This window comes from Lycorma delicatula, chromosome 8 (assembly GCF_047948215.1).
Source record: "Lycorma delicatula isolate Av1 chromosome 8, ASM4794821v1, whole genome shotgun sequence".
NCBI classification, from domain to species: domain Eukaryota; kingdom Metazoa; phylum Arthropoda; class Insecta; order Hemiptera; family Fulgoridae; genus Lycorma; species Lycorma delicatula.
The window spans coordinates 87,808,206-87,829,822 of NC_134462.1; the positions used below are offsets into that span (position 1 = coordinate 87,808,206).

Here is a 21,617-nt window from a genome sequence, read left to right on the forward strand (position 1 = left end):
TCTATGTATTTTTTTCAGTTACCTGTTATTGGCCATTTTTTCTATTTAACTTTTAATGTTTTAAGTATTGAACCAATATCTCAGTTTGAATTGGAACGAATGTTACTTATGCCACAAGCATCAATTATGCTTGCTAAAGTTATGACAACTATGCTAATGTGAGTATTTTTATTTTATTATCACATGATTGTAATGTAACAATTAATATATATTTGCTGAATGTGTTTAATTTTACTCTGTCACCATTTTTTGTCTTCTGTTTGAGCACGTTTATGTACAGGCTGATTCAAAGAAACGGAAAATTTTGAAAGTTGTGTCGGTAGCCGTGGGCGATTGGTACCACTTGATAAGTAGCGCCAGCCTGTCTAACCTAACCTGCCATTTAGTTGTCGTGGATCCTTGGGTGGTGCGCAACGTGCATTTGCTATCAAAGCGTTTTACAAAAACAATGACAGTGTGGAGGGAGTGCGTAGAGAATTTCGCCGTCATTTTAATCTGGGACGCCACGACCGTGTTCCATCAGCACATGCAATTAAAACATGGATATCTAATTTTGAGGAGACTGGTTCGGCAATAAAAAAGAAACCTCCAGGCCGTGAGCGAACCATCCGTACACCACAGAATGTTCAAGCTTTACAAGATGCTGTCACACGAAGTCCACATTAGTCAATCCATCGTCTCTCAGCATCTTTACAATTACATAGTTCAAGTGTTCGAAGAATGTTAGTGAAGGACTTGCAATTCCATCCATACAAGTTGCAGATCGTCCAGGAACTGAAACAGAACGATGCAGTTGTGCGAGCACAATTCTGTAATGTAATGCTTCAGAAGATAAATGATAACGAAGAGTTTGTTCACGAACTGTGGATGTCAGACGAAGCGCATTTCCACCTCAGTGGATTTGTTAACAAGCAAAATTTCAGATACTGGGCATAAGAAAATCCTACGCAGCTACACCAGCATCCGTTGCACAGCCAGAAAGTGACCGTGTGGTGTGCTATGTCATCTTACGGTGCTATAGTCCCTTATTTTTTTGAGGATAGCCTTTTATTTTTTTGTTGTCAGCCTTGCAATTACAGTGACATCGGCTCGTTACGTAGCCGTGCTTGAAACCTTTGTTGTGGAACAACAAAAGAGATTTCCACCGATTCTTAACACAGCCTGGTTTCAACAAGACGGAGCAACGTCAGATACTGCACGAATATCTAAGGCAGCTGTACGCCGATTGTTTGGTCAACGTGTCATTTCACGAAATGGTGACATTAGATAGCCTCCCAGATCGCCTGATCTCTCAGCTTGCGATTACTTTTTGTGGGGTCACCTTAAAAGCAAAGTGTTCCACAGTAGACCTGCTACAACGGAAGAACTGAAGGCAAAGATCCGAGAAGCAATTGCGGAAATTCCAGTTGAGATGTTACGTCAAACCATGAACAATTTAACGAAGAGACTTTGTGAGTGTTTACATAGAAGAGGAGGTCACCTGCAAGATATCATCTTTAAAGAATAAACTAAAATGTATGTATCCTAAAATGGTAACATTTGTACAATTACATGAAATAAAATTCATTTTCTAAAAAAAATTTTCATTAACGTTATTTAATTTTTTTAATTTCCCGTTTCTTTGAATCACCTCTATTTCATCAGATGATTTTTCAAAAACATCCGCAGATTAAAATGTTAATTTTTTTTAGAATAAAGTTAATTTGTTTTTGAATAAAATTCAAGCATTTATTTGAAATTGTTAAATAGTTTCATTTAAAAAAGAAGTCAATTTATATTAAGTTTATGATTAAATATATTTTTTTAATTTATCATTTTTTGTCACTTAGAAATAAATAATAGTGCTGTAAATTAAAAATTGTATAACATGTAGGTCATATCTTTTGTAAAAAGTAACAAATATATAGTCATAAATTTTTTGTCCATTTTAAGTTGGATTATTTATAATATAGTTCGTTATTTATATAGTTGGTTACTATATAATGTTACAGGAGATTATAGATGCTTAAATGAATGCTGGATTGCTCCCTATTGGATTGATTAATTTATTTGTATGATATTTCAAAAGTCACCAGTTTTCTAGTTTAGTTTTCAGGCCTCATAGGAAGCTTCATTTGTGAAATGAGTGTATCTGTAACTTGTTACATTCTGAATTATCTCACAGAGTAAGATAGAACATAACTGTAAAATATTTATTCAATATTTCCTCCAAAATTGTTAGTCTGTTGGGAGAATTAACTGTTAGAAGGAGTAAAATATTTTCTCTCTATCTCTGTATAATAATTTCTCTGGATATCATATTCTTCTCTTAAAAATTTAATTTAAAAACAAATTAATATACATTTTGGCATGCCAACGTTTTTATCTTTACCATATAAATGTATGATGATGTAGTGAACAGTGCAATACAAATGTGAATATATGATATTTTTTTTCATTTTGAGCTTCTTAATTAAATGCTAAGCTTGTCATCACTGTTAAATATTATGCCTACATCTTTTCCCATTTGAAATATAATATTATCTCTTGGTACGTTATCATGAATTAAGGGGTTTCAAGATACAAAAATAAATTTGTCATATTATTACTTAACATTCATAAATGTGAATCAGACTGATAGCTAATAAATAAAAAATAAAAAAAATTGTTATACATATGTTAATATTTTATTAACAATTTTAATTAAATTTTTAATTTGCAAGCAAATTTTCTGCATCTTCATTTAACATATTATTTTATTTTTTATGGATGATTATTTTACTACACAAGCTCAAAACATGCGTTTAGAAATATAGTATGAAAATTTTGTAGAATTAAAAAAATACCAAGCATTACCATATTATTTAGGATCTTCTCTTATTTGATTAAACTTTACTCCATGTGTTTACTATTTTTATGCATTAATATAGATTTTAACCACCTGCATGTGCATACTTTTTCTTTATTTTTTTTTGACACCATTGTGATCTGGATTATAGGCAATTGCTGGCCCGATTCATTTTATTACCCTTCGTATAGCACACCTACTCATTCTTGTTGGGGACCTACATAATGCAAAATTACATACCAATCTTAATAAAGTATTTATTGATATATGTCTTTAAGGACCAAGTGATTGAGGTCAACCATTTTCTCAAAGATACTTGTGCAAATAGACTCCAATTAATCGTTGCTCCAAAATATTTACAGAAGTAATGTGAATAGTTTTATGTAGTTGTTACAGTTTGAAAATGTAATATTATACTTTACGTAAAATAATTAAATCATTCACAAAAAAACTGAATTTGAAAAAATCCTAATCTCTATGGCCATCTATCTTGTGATACTGTATAGTGAGCGTTTTAGTAACTTTTTCATACAACGTACTTGAACGAGGTTACATTCATGATGATTTTTCTTGAAAAAAAATGTAATGATATTAATCATTAAGAAGAGCATATTTATATTAAATTTTTGTTTTAATTCATTAATTTTTTTTTTGTTTAATAATTTTAAATTTTCACTTTGAAATTAAAAATTTCACATCAAGGTCGCAGAGAAAATTTGAATTATAGGCAATCCTATGAGTGGTATTATGGATTTTATATTAGACAGAATAAAAAAAGAACAGTGATAAGATTAAGATGTAGTCTGCCTACAACTGTGTTTCAAAAGGTGTGTTCTGTTATCAAAGAAAATTTTAAGTTGACTACTCATGAAGTGTCAAAAGAAGGGAATCTACTTAAGTTTGTTTCACTTGATTTTGATAGAAAAACTTAAGCTGTATCAAGTTGTAGATAATTGGTATATCGTAGCTGTTGATTAAAGAACAAAAAAATACGTAAAGTATATCATTTTCAGACAGGAATTTATGCATCATCAAATAGAACAAAAACCTTTGGTAAATGTCATACCAGATGATAAAATGGAGGCCTAAACCGTGATATAGAAACCAAAACACTAATGGTGGGTAAAAAAATATTGCCATTATAAATAAAGGTTTGAAACAGTCACCAGACATCAAGACTATATTGAATGTTTTTTGTTTTTTTTTACTGGGAGTGTATTTGTAGGAGTTTATTCTACAAGATTTAATCAGTCAATCAATTTTATTTGACAATAATTCTATGTTTTGATAGAGTCTGTGAGAAAGAAATTATATGCAATTAATTTTTAAGTGATCCACCTTGGCACTAGTCAAAAGTTAAATCTTAACTTATCAATTTTTTTTGGAGAATCATGCTACCACATTCTTTCATCAGTACTTCATAGTTAAAAGATACTTTTAAATATATTATTTAAGTTTTATTTTAGGTAAGCAATTAGTGTTTAATTCAAATAAAATGTTATATTTCTTTTATCAGTGCTCCATTATCAAGAGTCAGGCTTGAAGTTGGTCCTCCAATGCCATATTCCATATGGACTACTAAATTAAAAATTAAAGTGGCATCCTGGTATAGAATATATCGTAACACTGGTGACCAAACATTAAAAGTAAGAATTATTATTACTAATAACACCATATTATTATTATTATTTTTTATTTTTATTATTTTAACTTACAAATATAACGATCAAAATTAAACTTCTAACAATCAAAAATTGTTTATTTAAAAATTAAACATTACTTTTTCATATCATATACAGTGAGTATTTGTATACATTATCAGAAAGAAAGTAATGGTCAAATTTTCTTCTTGCATATTATTTAATCTTGAGTAAAGTTATGGATCAGTGATCCATGTTTCATTGGTCAAAGTATGTTCTTAATTTTTTTAAAGTTTCATCATTTTAGTATAAAATATTTTTTTCTGTTGTATCTATACATTTAGTGTGTGTATGTGTGTCCATGTGTGCACGCATACATAAGTGCATATGCATTTCCTGGGTTTTTAAATACCATTTACATTTTTTCTTTGTTACTTAGATGCGGCCAAAAATATTTATATTTTTTTTTAGTTAGAAGAAGACATTTGATGAGCTGCTTATTTTATTTGTGTGTTTAATAACATGAAACTCATATGAAGAATGAAACTCATTTTTATGCTGATACAAGATCTGTTTTGAGTGTTTCTAGTAAATTTAGCTGAATGCATTTAATAATATGTTAAAAATTGTTTAAGGCTGTAATAGCTATATAATTAGAATAAGAAACTGGTAATACAGGTGTCACGCTTCTTATACATTTATGTTGATTCATCTCTACAGATGTAACCAGACAGGCACCAACTTTTGTTAACTAGGGGTATTTAACAATAATTTTATGTTTAAAAACTATAAAACATTGTATCGCATGGGGTTAGCTTATGGTGATATTGAATATGTCTTTTATATTGTTAAGATTATGGTTTTGATAAAATTTTAAGGTAATCATGATAAGAATGTATACAATATCATCCAAAATCTAAACTCATAAATAATTTCTCAATTTTACAGAAAAAATTTGTTTTGCCACTTGTGTAATTAACAGATACCAAATTCTTATTTATGCATCACATACTTATTCAAATAAAGAATCTATGAATTTAATTGTCTAAATAATTAAAGGCTGCTTGTCTTTGTTTAGTGGATTATATAGTAGTTTTCATGTAAACTAGGTTTCTTACATCTGCTTTTCTGCAGTGTACTTAAAAATCTAGTATGATATAGTTTGTTTTAGGAGTAAACAGTTGAAAGAATAATTACTTTATCAATTATTAATACTAGTAAATTGAACTTCTACTTTTATTGGAGAGGAAGATATCTATGTATAGTCTAAACCTGTGTTTAGATTACTGATTATTTAATAAAAAATTTATTTATAGACTTTTAGCCTAGTGGACTTTTAATTGAAAATAATTTTTTGTATTAGTTTATTTGTAAAGTTTAATAGTCTCAAATAAGGATTCTTAAAATGCCCTAAAAGTCAACGGCCTGCTTAGAGGACTTTTTTTATACAGAGTACTGAGGCTTTTTTTTGGGTACATCTTGTCCAGTACCATGTTTTATCAATTGTCATTATATTCATTTTGCTGGTTTGGTACACCTTTTTTTTTTTTAATTTGTATTTTTCTGGTTTTTAATTTGTTTTTATTTATCTAAGAATTTATTGATTTATTTTTATTTTAGGTATTTGAACAGATCGGTGTTGAACCAGAATTCTGGTTAGTTATGGGTGAAACAAATCCTCTTAATGATTGTGAATTTCATGAACTTAGTTTTTTACAAAGAGTTTGGTTATTAAAAAGTCTTTGTGATTATCTTTTGGTAAGGAATTTTATTTACTGTAATTTTTTAATTATTTTTAAGTGAATTAATAATTAATTAAGTTATAAAAATATTATTTTGTATTTTAATATGTATTAATATATATGTAATATGTAATTAATTAATAATAATTAATTAGTAATTTTAATATGTAATTAACCGTGTTTAATTGAGTGTTGTGGTGCCACCTTAGTGAACAATCAAATTATGTTTTTGCCATTGTAACTAAATTTACATTAAAATTACTTAAATACAGTTCACAATATTTAAATTGTTATAGATAATGTAGATGAACATTATCATGTATGTAAAGAAATATATAATTTGAATACTTATTAAACATATTAATAGTCATTGAATTATTATACACTATTACATCAATTAAATAAAATTAAAAGACTGACCTTTCATGTAGTTCCATGCAGTTTCATGTAGTTCAAAACACAATCTTAATCTTCAGTTATGAAGTTCAGTTATCAAATACAAGGGTCATTCAGTAATTAAACAGACAAATAGCTATACAGCAAAAATTATTTATTAAATAAATAAATTTTTTTTGTCTACTTTTCCACTAATTCTCACCAACTTTTCTACAGTTGTCCCATCTTTTTACAAGTCTTCCTATCCTCCTCAGCAAAGAATTCTTTACCTTGATCTCGAAGCCAGTTTTGCACATTTTTTTCTTTACCTCTTCATTGTCATTGAACTTGATGTCATGCAAAGCTTCTTTCATTGATTTGCCCTTGACAACAGGTAAAAATCTGAAGGGGCAAGGTCAGGGCTTAAAGGAGGACGAAGTAGAAGCTCCCAACCCACTTCGCCAATAGTTTTCAGCATCATTTGTGCCGTATGAGGTCAAGCATTGTCTTGAGGAAGAAGCACTCCTCCCTCTGCCATCCTGGACATTTCCTCTTCAATGCAGGCTTGACTTTTTTCACAATCATGGCTGAGTAGTATAGGCTGTTGATAGTGCACTGCTCCTCTAAATAATCACTGGCAATTGGACCATAGGCACTGCAAAAGATGGTTAACATGACCTTATCAGCTGATGATTGCATTTTGAATTTCTTATGGACAGGCAATTCAGGGTGTTTCCACTGCATGCTTTGCCGCTTGTTCTTCGGCTCAAAATGATGTATCCAAGTATCGTCACAGGTTAAAATCCTGTCCAAAAATGCATCAGCTTCATTATTGAAACAATTTTTGAGTTCGATGCAAATGTAAAATCTCTCGGCTGGCTTTGAGATAAATGGTAAACTCTCTGGGAACCCATCTTGCACAAGTCTTACGGTAGTTCAGTTTGTTTTGAGTGATGGAATGAGTTGTGCCAATATTTACTCAACTGTAAGTTTTCGGTCTTCTTGAATAAGTGAATCGACACAAGAATCTAACTGTTATCAGATGCCTAGAGCAGTGCTCATCGGTCATGGTTTTGCAACCACTTAAACTTTTCCACCCACATGTAAAAACACTTGGTTCATACAACTATTGTTCATTGTTGTTCATCCAAGAGAATATTTCTGACGGATGTACTTTTTCTGAAATTAAAAATTGAATCACAGACTGCTGTTCTTCAAAAGTACTTTCTTCAAGCAGACACACCATTGTAACTAAGACTTTAGAGGTTATATTTACGTAAATATTAATTGAACAGCTAAATATTAATTGAACACTCTTCGCAATGTTGCCAACTAACACAAAAGTTTCAATTGCCCACATTAAGCATTTCCTTCACAAAAACATTTGTCTGTTTAATTATTGAATGACCCTCATATTAAAAAAAAATGTTTCACTATAAATCTACTCCATCATTTGTTTTAAATTGCTCTTTATTTATCTAATTCAAAGACAGTTGTAAATTTTTAATAAATACGTTTATGTTACTCAATGCTGCCAACTGACTAGTTCATGAATTAAAAAACATTTTAATATAACTCTTTGTTTACCTAGGCATCTTAATCTTTAACCCTATTGTACTGCAACTATTTTTTTTTTTTTTTTTTGCCATTTGATTGTTGCAGTAATTTACCTTAAATTTATATATATTTCAATAATTAAAATAATCAGATGTTAATATGGTTGTAGACTGTGAAACACTTTTTGGGGTAATGTATTGTCCTTACTGAATGAAATTTAATGGTTTAAAAATTGTTTAAATGACATTTAATTAGTGTATAAAAAATGTTTAAGCGATTATTTATTTATACATGAGTAATAAGTTAATTTGTAAATACTCATATCAGTGATTACAGAAATAGTGTTACAGGATTTCGCATTATATTTCTGTCGTCATTTATTTACTTTTTTCTTTTTCTTTTTTTTTATATAACAAAATCAAAAACTCACTGTGGTCTTTCAGTATGATCACACACTCATCAATCTAAAACATTAGCCAAAATATATTATATCTATGTATGTCTTAATTTAGATTTTCATCTTATTTTTAATTTTTCAGCATAATCATAAAACAATTCAAGATGTGATAAATAATATTGAACCGGATGAACTGAGGGAAAAGTGCCTTGGTAAAGATAAATTGGGTTACACATATCACTATTTCTCTGAATTCAGTGAAGTTAGAATATATAAACAAGCTAAAGTAACTGAAAGCAAGGTGAATTATATTTAACATGTATCTGTTTATCCTTAAAATGTATAATTGTTGTTACATCTTTATACGTTGTAACATTTTATTTACTACTTAGATATCATGACAAAAGTTAAATTAAGTTCAGCCAAATTCACTAATTGGTCTGTCTTTTTAGACATGATAAGCAATTGCCATGATTATGTGATAAAAAATATTTTGCATAGAAGATTAACATATGCTGTTACTGGTTTTTCATAAATTTCTCTTATAAAGCTCAATTTTATTAGATTATTTAACAAGTTTGCTGCTGTACCCATAAATATTTGGTTTTTATATTCCTTGTTCCATTAAGTGTGGTAGGGTGCACAATTATTAATACTTTTGTTGTTGTAGAGCACTTAGAAAATTCTATCTTTATTACAGTGAGATTCATTTATTATTTTTTCCATGGATTTTTTAATTTTGTGAAGAAAGTCATGTTTTTTGATAAAATAAGTGTTTTTCTTGATTTTTTTGTAAGAGTACTTTGGAGAAACTTTATTTATTTTATTTTGTTATTTTTATTTACTTATATTGTATTGTTCTCTTTTTGTAAACTGTTACAACTACTCTAAAATTAAACCTGGTATGAATAATTAATAAAAATTAAATTTGTTTTCTGTATTCTTAGCCATCTTTGTATTATTGTTTGTTAAAAGCAGGTTCATTCTTTTTTATTACCTAGGGTAATAAAAACCATTTTTTATTACCATACCACAAGAATCCTAAAAAAACCATGGCCAGGATGACTATTCCTGCGATGGAATCATTTTCACTTTCTGTGGCACACTTTCACCTGCTCCAACCCACTGTCTGGTCTCTGACATGTAATCCATGTTTCATCTACTGTTATAAAACATAAAAACATAAAAACTCAGGTTCATTCGTTTATAAAATTACCTAGATTTTATAGCCTTATTTTCTGTGTTATGATTATTGAGATCTTTAATAGAATTCTTTTTTTATGTCAAGTAAGTAATTTTTTTTTGTTAGAATATTATTATAAGGAATTTGTATTCTCTTGAACATTTCACCACTTCTATTTTGTTCAGTAGACTCACCAAATGTAACTTGTTGCCTTTTTTCATTTCATGCTGTGTGCAAAATTGTATTATTATTTTTAGGAGACAGAAGTTATTTCTTGTAGTTCTTTGTTTACAGAGTACTCAAAGAAACGGTAATAAAAAATTATATTTATTTTAACAGGAAAAACATTTTGTGCTTAATCTAACACATTTAAACACACTCTTTGACAATATTGCAGTAAACAAAACATTCAGATTTTAAAACTTATGAGCTTTTTGTTTTTTACACTAAAAGAAAAAAATAATCACTATTTAGGCCTGTAATTTTATATATATATATATATATACAAACAAGTAACCTCAAGTTGGGATAATATGAAAGTGACAGTACAGTTGCCACATCGTAAATTTAACCTTTTACAATAATAATTTTACGAACTTGTATTATTTCCATTATAAATTTTTTCAACAACAAATTAGTATTTATGTGTAGTACAGAGTTTTTTTCATTTTTTTTACTTCAGAATTATCTGAACTAGAAAACAGAAAAAATTTTCAACACATCGGAATACTTATACAATATCATTGTAGCAGCAATCATGTTGAGAATAATTACTAGCAACTAAATAAAGAAAACTGTTGATCAGATATTATTAACAGTAATTCAAAATGTTCTACATTACTTCTGTAAAAAAATTATCATAAGTGTTGATTTTATATGCTCAATATTGAATAAGTTTAAAAGAATAAATAACCATAAGAAAGATTATCACTTCATTGTAAAAAAAAAAACATCACTTGTAGCTTTGCTCTGTGATAAAGTTTGAAGAATCATCTCTTTATCTGGAGTAGAGTTTAGAATAATTAGCATTTCTTGATGAATAGCAAATTAACTTTTGGTAATATGTAGCTGTTTCATTTATGTGAAACAATAAATTTGTTCAGAGCTTATAAAAACTTTTTTCTGTTTACAATTGTACTATCAATACCGGTCAGGTATTTGTAGAAGATTCCTGGTAACATCTGTTGTATGTTCAGAAAGTTCTCAGTTTGACACAGGAAATACCAGATTTTTCAGAAATTATTTTATTTGTCAATGTAATCATACTGTAATAATCATGATACATTTAGACCAAGAACTTTTCAGCCTTTTATTAACCTCAGTATAATGTGATTTGTCCAACTCTGCAAAATAAGTGGATCTCTCAGTTTTGACCTTATCATTTGAAGTGAATCTTCATCCAGTGAGCCATTTCTTCAGGTTTAAGAAAAGAAGTAATCACTGGAAACCAACCAAACTTGACAAATGTGGCACATGTGAAAGCACTTTGAAATTTAGGTAATCAAGTATTGTAGCAACAACTGAGATGTGTGTGCAGGTCCATTATCATGGTGAAAGAGTATTCTTTATTTTTGGCCAGACTTGGATGTTTAGCCTGAGTAGCACTCTTCACTTGGTCCAACAGAGAAGCATAATACTCCCTGGTGATAGTCCTGCCCTTTTTTCCAGGTAGCCTATGAAACCATACCACAAGAATCCTAAAAAAAAACCATGGCCAGGATGACTATTCCTGCAGATGGAATCATTTTCACTTTCTGTGGCACACTTTCACCTACTCCAACCCACTGTCTGGTCTCTGACATGTAATCCATGTTGCATCTACTGTTATAAAACATTGAAAAAAACTTAGCAAAATCGTGTTAACTAAGTTTAAAAGATCCTTAAAAAAGTGTTCAGTTAAATTTATTTTTTCTTCTACTGTTAACAAACAAGGCACCCATCAAGCAGAAAGCGTTTTCATACCCAAAACATTTAGCTAGTAGACACAGTCTGTCGAGATGTTTACCATGTTAGCAAGCTCCGGGATCATTTAACATAGCAGTGTGGATTTTTGTGATAAATTTTGTCAGTTGTAGTGGTGGTTTTTGAGTATCCCAAGTGTTAATAATCTTGAATTGATGTAAGACCACATTTAAATTCAGCCAGCCTACTTTTTTACCTTCAAAAATAAAGAGAAAGAATCCTTTAAATAGAATATGAATTTTTTTTATACATTCATCAGGGTTAAACCTTTTAAAACAAACTATTTATAAAAACTTCAATTTTAATTTTATTCATTTTTCAGAAAATGTTAAAACTTGTTGACAGACTCGACATCCACAAACAAGCAACTAAACATTCTAATCTGAAATTTTTCAGCATTCTATCTAAAATATCATTCTTGACAAATATTGTTATTTGGTCCATATTTGCATCATTTCTGTATCAGGCCAAGAACTTTCTGAATGACCTTGGTACCTATACAGTCAGTTATAGAAGCTATTTGAATTCTCCTCTAGAAATGTTTAGCATACTTTTTTAAATATGTAGCTCATTCTAAATTTGAATTTTATAAACAACTGGCTTTTTTAATCTGTTTTAAACTTTCAAAAGACAACAGAAAGTTAGGTCAGGCTCAAGTCACTCACTTCCAGCCATTTCATGTTGTGATCAGTCAGAACTTGAGGTGGTTAATTTTATTACATAATCACTGCAGTCTTGCTCTTTATATTATTAGCCAGTATGCAAATTCTCCAATGAAAAAAAAAAGAAATAATGATATAATATGTGTTACATATTATTGCAGTACCAGTTGCTGTATTAAGATCAATTAAGATCTGATGTTTTATTTTTGTTCCTTATTCAACTTAATCTGTTACTGTTCTTAAAACAAAATATTGTGAAATTTGTGTCTGATGTAGTAGCTTGTACTAATTACTACTGTACGATAAATCACTGAGTGTCAGTTATATATTTTTAATGTAGTAGTGTTTTCAAATATCAACATACCAATAAATTGCTTTGGTTTTTTTTTTTTTAATTTATTTTCTGTTTAAAGTAAATTCAGATGGTAAAATATGGTTACAGTGGTATGGATATGAAGCTGGGGTTGAAGAAGTTATAAGTGTAGCAGCTGAAGATGTAGAATATAAATCAGATAATGAAGATGATTGTAAGAAAATTATGCTTTATACTTAAAATTACTTTATGACTAAGATATATTCATGGTATGGAGATAGATTGTTACAGGGTCACTTAATTACTTATATGTTTTTATTTCAAAAGTTTATGGCTGTTTTAATAAGTTAATGGTATTTTATAGTGGACACAACCTTTTGCCTTGCACTCTTTCTTCATCATTATACTTTACCTCCTATGATTTCACTTAAGTCTCATAGAGTAACTGCAGTTTTTGATACCGAACAAGACAATAAACTAACTCGATCAGAGGCAGTCCCTCTGTGGGTTGATTGTCATCCTACCTTCCTCGTCCTTTTCCTTTTCTTATTCCTCATTCCTTTTTTTGGTCAAGAGTCGTGGAGCTTCTTCTTTATTGGAGCTTACAGGTATAAGTAACACTTTGTACCTGTGGACCTATCCAAGAACAAAAAACCAAACTCATAACTTAATGATTTTTTTTATCTGGTATTGTAAATTTTATTTATTTGATGGGCTTTAAAATTAAATTACTTTATATATTTTAGAGTAATTAATATGAGTTTAATGAAGGAAAAATTAGGATATATTTGTTTTAAATTGGCCTGCGTAATGATCTAAAATTAGAATAATTCTGATTATTCTTTTCTGTATTTTTAAATATTCTCTTCCAGATTATGTTTTCCCCCTAATAATAATATAAGAGTTAATTAATTTTTCCTAAAGCCGTGTTGAGATTGTTACTATGCCGGTCTTCTCAAATATGATATAACTGATATATATATATAAAACTGATGATGATTAAAATTGACATTACCTTCGCAATAAGTTTTGCGGATAAAGGAAAATGTGAAGTAGGTATGGCATTTGGTGAGCAATTCTCTCTACCAATTTTTCAGAGCAGACTAACAACTATATACTTTCAGATAAATAAGGTAAAATATAGAATACAATAATTTTTTTTAGATTGAAAAATGCCATTCTTAAGAAATTTATTATTTTACTAAGCGGGTTACAATTAAACTATTATTTTATTACAAATGCAGGAATGTCATCCACCTCACAAGATCTTTTATTTTAATGTTTCCATTTTTGTTAAAGTGTTTTACATAGAAAATAATTTTATTTGGGAGTAACATTTTACAGTAGTTAAAAAAAATTTCTCAAATCTTTTCCAAAGCGATTTTATATTTATCAAAATTGGTCACAGATTGATTGTTTCTTTTTCACTTTTCCATTTTTCTTCTTCTAGCTCACTTTAAACAAAAGATCAGTAAAGATATTTACAATATCTTTATTGATGAAGACTTTTCTTCTAATAATTTCTTTTGCCTTCAAAATATGCATTGTATTTTTCAATGTAATAGTAGTAGTAGTATAAGTAGTAACTGCTACTCTTTTTGTCTATTAAAAGATAACAGATATAAGATTTCTTTATTTATACTAATTTTTTACATATCCCCATTGCATATAAATTTATTATGTAATTTAATTTCCTTCTATTTCCTCTAGACGTAATGATACCTTATATAACCCACTGATTTAGATTCTACAAGGCATATTTGGAAAGTAATTACCATTTCCTTCTACCACAGCCATAGTGTTGTGGTTGCAGCTCTGAGCATATGTGCTCATTTTCTCATTTGTTTGCATTCAATAGACACCATGACTAGTACAGCAACATTTGTTTTAAGTTAACATAATTTAAAATGTGTAAGTCAATCGAGAATCCCACTGACTGTGAAATTAGGACATTTATCTGATCTTCACAAATAAAAAATTGACAATAGCTGATATTCATTGGCAAATTAGTGAAGTTGATGGTTTAAAAGGTGTGAGTGACAGAATGATTAAAAAGTGGGTGCAATGGTTCAGTGAGGGGATCTAGTAATATGTGACGAGCAAAAGAGTAGGCACCCTTCCATTTTGAACAGTGATTTGGTTGTGCGAGAGGATAAAAAAATTAAAGAAATTTGACCGTTGAAATTTCTGATATGTATCGAGTTCCCTGAAATTTCACAAACAGTTCTTCATGAAATTGTAACAAAAAACCTATGCTATTACAAATAGCTGTTTTGTTGATTGCTGAAAATGTTGACAGAGGTTCATAAAACCAAGCGATAGACTTTGCTTAGTATTTTCTTACCTAATACAAAAAAGGTGATTTTTTTGAGCAAAATAGTAACTGGTAACTAGTGACTTAAATCTCTTACATTACCATAGAGTTCAAACAGTAGGCTACGGATTGGTGACACACAACATCTCCAAAAAAAAAAACAAATAAAAAATCGTCATTCAACCTGAAAAATCATGTGCACTGTCTTCTGAGATAAGAATGGGGCTGAGAGGTAAGACTGTAAATGCTTCACGTTACTGTAGTATTCTCAAAAAACTGCGCCCTCTAATTCAAAACAAGTGGAGAGGCATGCTCAGTTTTGGGGCTTTGTTGCTTCATGATGATGGTTGTCTGCATGTTGCCCTGAAATTCATATTCTGATTGAATAATTTGACTGGGAGCAATTGAAGCAAATAAACCTTATAGTTCTGACTTGGCACTTAGTGACTACCACTTGTTTCTTCATCACAAGCAGTCCTTTACTGATCGGTGCTATTTCAATGATGCCGATATGAAAAATATTGTACAACAATGTTTACCTTCACTAGCGCCACTATTCTTTGAGGAAGGAATAAAAAACTGATTACAAGTTATGAAAATTGCTTTAATAGTGATGGAAATTATATAGAAGAATAGTTTAAAGTATGGTCTTCCATGTAGTAATAAAATTATTCTGTTGAAAGTTACATGTATTTTTTAATAACAAATAGTATTTACTTTCTGAATATGCCTCATAATTGTTAACATGCTTTAAATGGCAAAAAAAGATGTTTATTAAATTAATCATACTTTTATTATAACCTTAGCAGAATTTAAAATGTTTAATGTCCATTTAACATGTTTAATTTTTTTTCTTCTCTACTATTAATTTTAATCTATTTGTTCTACCTGTGTTACTATTACTTTTACTCAAGTTCAATCTTTAGGGATAATGCAGTTCAAAGGGCTTTGTGATAAGACTACACCAATTTCAATAACTGACATCTAGCATTAACACTTTTACATAAAAAATCTATGAAAATATTATATGTGTATCTCATTAATATAACTTACACTAATTGCTATATTAAAATTTGTGATTTAACATTACAAATATATCACATTTAGAACTCTGACTGTCAGGATATCTTTATATAAAATAATGTGGATTTTCAACAAGATGTGATCCTAGTAATACACATCCTAGTAGATGTGATCCAAGATGATCCTAGTAAAGGCAGTTACTTTTTATACAAATTTGAATACTAGATCCTGGATACCGGTGTTCTGTGGTGGTTGGGTTTCAATTAACTACCAGTCTCAGGTTGACCTGAGACTGTACAAGACTACACTTTATTTACATTGATACATATCATCCTCTGAAGGATTATCCTGTTGAGTCTGTTAGATTTTCAAAAGGTATGGCAAAATTTTCTGCAAATGCTAGGCAGTCCTAGCCTTATCGTGGTTCCAGAGGCTAAACAGAAAAAGAGAGCTCCTCTATCTTCTTCTAGGAGATATGCAATGGCGTATTCTGCGTACATAGCTACTCCTGTTAAGTTTTGAGTAAAAACTTCCCTATGGTGAATTATTGTAAGCCAATAATTTAAAAACGAATAAATTTTGTCACAGGCTAACGATTCATATCTTACTCCCACTTAAAGTAATTTTTCCTGGTATAACCACTGTACCGTACATTGTGCTATATGTCATACAAATATGGTGACAGAATATGTCGTACAGAATGAAAAAGATGCTGTGGAAATGAACTCATGTGCGACTGATAAACAGAAAAAAAAAAGAGTTGATTTTTACGACAGAATTCTGTAAAAGTTTTCGAGACCAGAAAAGTTAAAGTTTTAGATTGAAAAGTGAAAATTTATTACTTCACAAAAATGAATATATCCAGTTATTGAACAGAAACAGAAATTGCTGGAAATTAAATAAAAACAAGGAAAAGCAAATTAAACAGCATTAAAAGATAATATTTTACAAATTTCAGCTATTTAAATCTAATTACTATAAATAATTATAAAAATGACATTAAATTTTCTTACACAAATTTAATCTTATGAAATAGGTTTGACATATAGCAAAATAATACATTAATAATATAAGCGTTTATTTCTTGATGAACCAAAACATGGAAGTTATGTCAAAACTAATTTCTTTGTATGAGGTATCTTGTTATATTTATTCTTGCAGTTTGAAAATTATTTGATCTATTTCAAGGACTTAAAGAAATATTGTTGCAAAAAAACATGCATTCAGTTTTTTTTTTGTTAGGATCCTCTGTACTGAAAGTAAGAATTGCTTTTCTTTTTTCATATTTAATGTATAAAATAAATTAACAGTAAGTATTTTTTTTATTAGGAATTATCAATCCAGTAATACTAAGTTTATTAGCCCTAAGAAGCTTAAGAATTAAATACGGTTTTTATTACTTAAAAAAAATTTAAGCAGAGTGATGGTTTATCACCACTTCTCTTTAATTGTTTTTGGAAAAATAGTAAGAATTTGGAATGAGAAACAATAAGAATTCAAAATTTTACCATTAAAATTGGGAAGAAAGAATAAATCTAATGAAGTAAACTGCCTAGCATTTGCAGAAAATTTTGCCATACCAGACTCAACAGGATAAATTAATCTTATAGAAGAAATAGCTAGTAAAACAGGCTTAAGAATTTCTGTAGAAAAAACTAAATTCATGTCTAACATTAAGAATGCACCAAGATTTTTGTTAACAAATATCAGTCGCATAGAAAAGGTTAAAAAATTTAAATATCTAGGTAAGACAATCCAAGAAAATATAAATTACATTTTTACATTTTATCTACTAATCTTCGTTTAATATGTTCTATGAATGCAAAGAGCAATGGTCTGACTAAGAATATCTCTTAACAAAAAATGCAAAAATAATGCATTATAACACTAATTAAAACAGAATGTTTATATGCTGCTTGTAAATGCCTATCGCTTATTATAAAATTAGAATTGTGAGAGAGAAGAATTATTAGGAAAGTATTGGATCCTTTAAAAACCAGTGAAGGTTGGAAATTAAGAAGTAATGATGAAATATATAAAAACGTAGAAAGATTTCAGAAACAATGAGAAAAGATTGATTTTCTTTGGGCACATATAGAATAAATGAAAACAGATTAACAAAATAGATTTTCAAGTACCTTTAGGAAAAGGTGGATCAACAACAAGCTGGATCCAAGAAATAAAAAAAGATCTAGAAAGAAACAAAACATAACATAGGATTAAATAACAGAAAAAGAAGTATTTCGTAAGAATATGCGAAAAATAGAAGGATTCCAAGGTAGGAAGGATAAGAGAACTGGAACACTGTGTTCCAAGGAAAGGAAAAAAATGTATATTGAAAAGATGAAAAAGTACTGGAAGATAAGGAGACAACATAGAAGAAGGAAATGAAATTGTTACGTGGTCCTTAGGCAACCCTAACAAAGGAAGAAGAAGAATAAAAATTCAAGATTAATTCTTTAAAAGTCAGTCCTCAAATAAGACTCTATTAGAAATTTTGAATGTGATGAGTTTAGCCAAGAACCATATCATTTCTTTTTATTTCATACAATTTAAATGGTTTACCTTTTTCTAAAAATTAGTTTCTTCTTTATTAACTTATAAAACAATCTTCTTTGGTAATTTTTACATAATTAAAATTAATTAGTTACTATTGTGACATTCCTCACAATTATCTATACATGTTGATGTGCAGCAGAACAAAAAAAATTGCAGAGTATTGACAAAGTACAGAGAGCACAAATTGTACTTGGTAATTCAGTCCATAGTCAATTTAATATTGACTATAGTTGTTTATTGTATTACTACGTGTATTAATGAAGAAAAATGATAAACCCAATTTTTCTTTTTTTTAGGATATAATGATACTTTGTGTTGACTTAAGCAGTACTGTTTGTATGTGTATGTATTTGTTGGACAATGAAAAGAATTATTCATATATATTTTTGTAGTAATCTATAATAAATTTTTAATTTTTTCTTAATTGATATGTTTTCAGCAATATCAAAAGCAGTTGGTATAAAGAAGTTCTTGTATAAACCTCCTAAATGTGTGCTACCATGTGCAGATAATTTTAAGCTTGTTGCAGCATCAGTGGAAGATATTCGATGTCTTATTGATGAGTTTTGTAATTCGGATTTGCAAGTTATGCAGGGTCGTGGACCTTGTGCGCCTCTTGTTATAAAACTTAATGCTATTGTCAATGAACTAGAGCCTATTGAAAGGAAATTAATCAGTTCAATTACATATATTAGAAATAAAATGTATAAAGAATGGACTGATTTTAAAAACAGGTATTGTTTTAATTTTAATTATTTTTGTTTCTATGTTTTTCAAATACATCTACTTATTTGGGTAAACATTAAAATTCTAAAATCTATCTAGTAAAAAATCAGAGTTTGTTAAGGTACATTAGAAAATTTTACTTTCCCGTCTACTCTACATAGCACTATAGCTTTAGAAGGGAACGTATTGTAATTTGTCCAGTTTGGGCATATGCACTGGATCTTGATGTTTTGACACCTAAGGACCCAAAAAACTGGATGAAAATTTTCTAGATGTTGATGTTCATATGAACATGTGTTCAGTGTTGGCCTCTAAATCACCTTATATCTGCAGGACTATTAGACCGATTTTGACCAAACTTGGTCAGATTACTTCTATATATGGGGCATTGATGCCATTAAATTTTCAACTTAAAAGGTCAAGGGGGTGGTGAAGCTGTAGAGCAAGGTCACCCTCAGTATCTCAATATTTTGCCTAATTAAAGTCATATTTTTCTTAGGCACATATGTTAACAATTAAAAAATAACAATAGTTGCAAAAAAAATATTTTTTGCAAAATCGCACCCCCACCCTTAAGAAATGCTGTTGTAGATGACTGCTATGTTATGAAATCATAGGTGAGTGGTAGGATTAAATAAATGAATAATATTTAACGTGTAAAATTGTTCTGGTTGGGTCTCAAACTCTAGTTGACTCGGTTGAATCACCCAGTTGACTCGGTACCTGGTGTGTTAAGCCTTGTGGCTACACCAATCTGCTGACCATACAAGTGAAATTTGTTCTATGTTGTGAAATTACATCAGTTTAGTTAGTGCCAGCCGTCGTCACTAATATCGCCATACCCGTTCGAATTAAATGCGGTATGCACATGCACTTTGGTTAGAATCATTAAATTAAATAAATAAAACAATATTTTATTTAAATAAAATGATAAATATTTTAAATGAAAAGAAATTAAGTGTGTATGTTTGTGTAACCTGTGCATCAGAAAAAACCCACAGTTGTCAGCTTTTTTTAAACACAGTTTTTCCTCTGCTGAGTGAAAACTGTTTTTTATATATATGTATATATAAATATAATTCATTGATTTTTACTAAAAGGGGCACACTAATTTATTGTTTCGTGTATTTTCTGGGATGGATCACTCTGCTATAAAGTAGCTGTGCACCCGTTTCTACTGAGAAACAATTTATTATATAAATAGATTGCCTTATTTTATGCGGTAAAAATATATATTGATAATTTTTTTTTTGTAATAATTTTTTTCATTTCATCATATTTATTACATGTTACACCATCAATTATATTGTTTTATATATTCCAATGTTTTGTCTTGTACAGTTTTTACTTTTTCCTGATCCTCTGTTATGAAATTAACTAAAGCTGGATGTCTTAATATATGTCCTAACAATCTAGTTAGTATTTGCCAAGATGCTCATCAACAAGATTCTACTACAAATCTCTTTCATCTCCTATTTGTCTTACGGCCTATTTATTTTAAAGATTTTTCTTCTTTTATTTTTAATTTTTTGTAATGCCCCATTAACACTAAGTTGCATCCAAATACTTTAAAATTAGCTTCATTTTAATACCATTAGCTTAAACATAAAACATGAAAAATTAACTTGTAATATTTATATTTGTAAGAAGTACAGTACTAGCTGCTGTTCAGTATTTAGTTCTTAAAGTTTTTAATTAATTTATTTGTTAAATTAAATCTACTTGGATTCACAGCTTAATTTGCTGGCATAAATTGACGTATTTTCTTCTTTGTAGGTTGAAATTAATTTTAAACTGTAAAATCCCCTTTGTGGGATACTTTTTTTAAATTGCATTGTTCTCTTTTAATAAAAAAATATCTTCAATTATGAAAAGGGTGATAAGCAAAGTAGTGTCTGCTTTTTAATTAAGTAACCCCCTTCACTGTGTGAGATGATTTCTTATTCTTTTTTAGTAAACTAATTAACTATTTTATATTCTAATAAAATTGTAAGGATTACATCATGCTGGTCAAGTATAGTCATGTAGTTCAGTTATCTAATTTAAAAGTTGAAAAACAACTGATAAGATGTGGTGTAGTATTATTTTTTCATTTGTATATTGAATCAAATAATAGAATTATTTCATTAGAAGTTTCATTTTTGTGCTAGTATTAGTAAATTAAAAAATAAATTAATAACTTATTTATAATTTATGAAAGGCATAATAATACTGAAATTAAAGTAAAAGAAAAGGTTAATAAAAAAAAAGTATTAAATCCTTTGTTGCTATCTACAGGAGTCAAAATCCCATTAAAATATGTGTGATGTAATAAAGGTGCACAGAAAAATGTAAAAT

At 29.1% G+C, this 21,617-nt stretch overlaps 1 protein-coding gene across 4 annotated transcripts in view; it reads left to right on the forward strand.

Moving 5' to 3' along the window:
• Positions 1-21,617, forward strand: part of LOC142328739 (uncharacterized) — a 131,455-nt gene that overhangs the window by 98,068 nt on the left and 11,770 nt on the right. For all 4 annotated transcript variants that reach the window (XM_075372724.1, XM_075372723.1, XM_075372725.1 and 1 more), the window contains 6 exons: positions 19-158; positions 4,344-4,473; positions 6,088-6,225; positions 8,681-8,839; positions 12,788-12,872; positions 18,994-19,288. In XM_075372724.1, the coding sequence (XP_075228839.1) occupies positions 19-158; positions 4,344-4,473; positions 6,088-6,225; positions 8,681-8,839; positions 12,788-12,872; positions 18,994-19,288 (947 nt within the window). The remainder of the gene's footprint in view (positions 1-18; positions 159-4,343; positions 4,474-6,087; positions 6,226-8,680; positions 8,840-12,787; positions 12,873-18,993; positions 19,289-21,617) is intronic.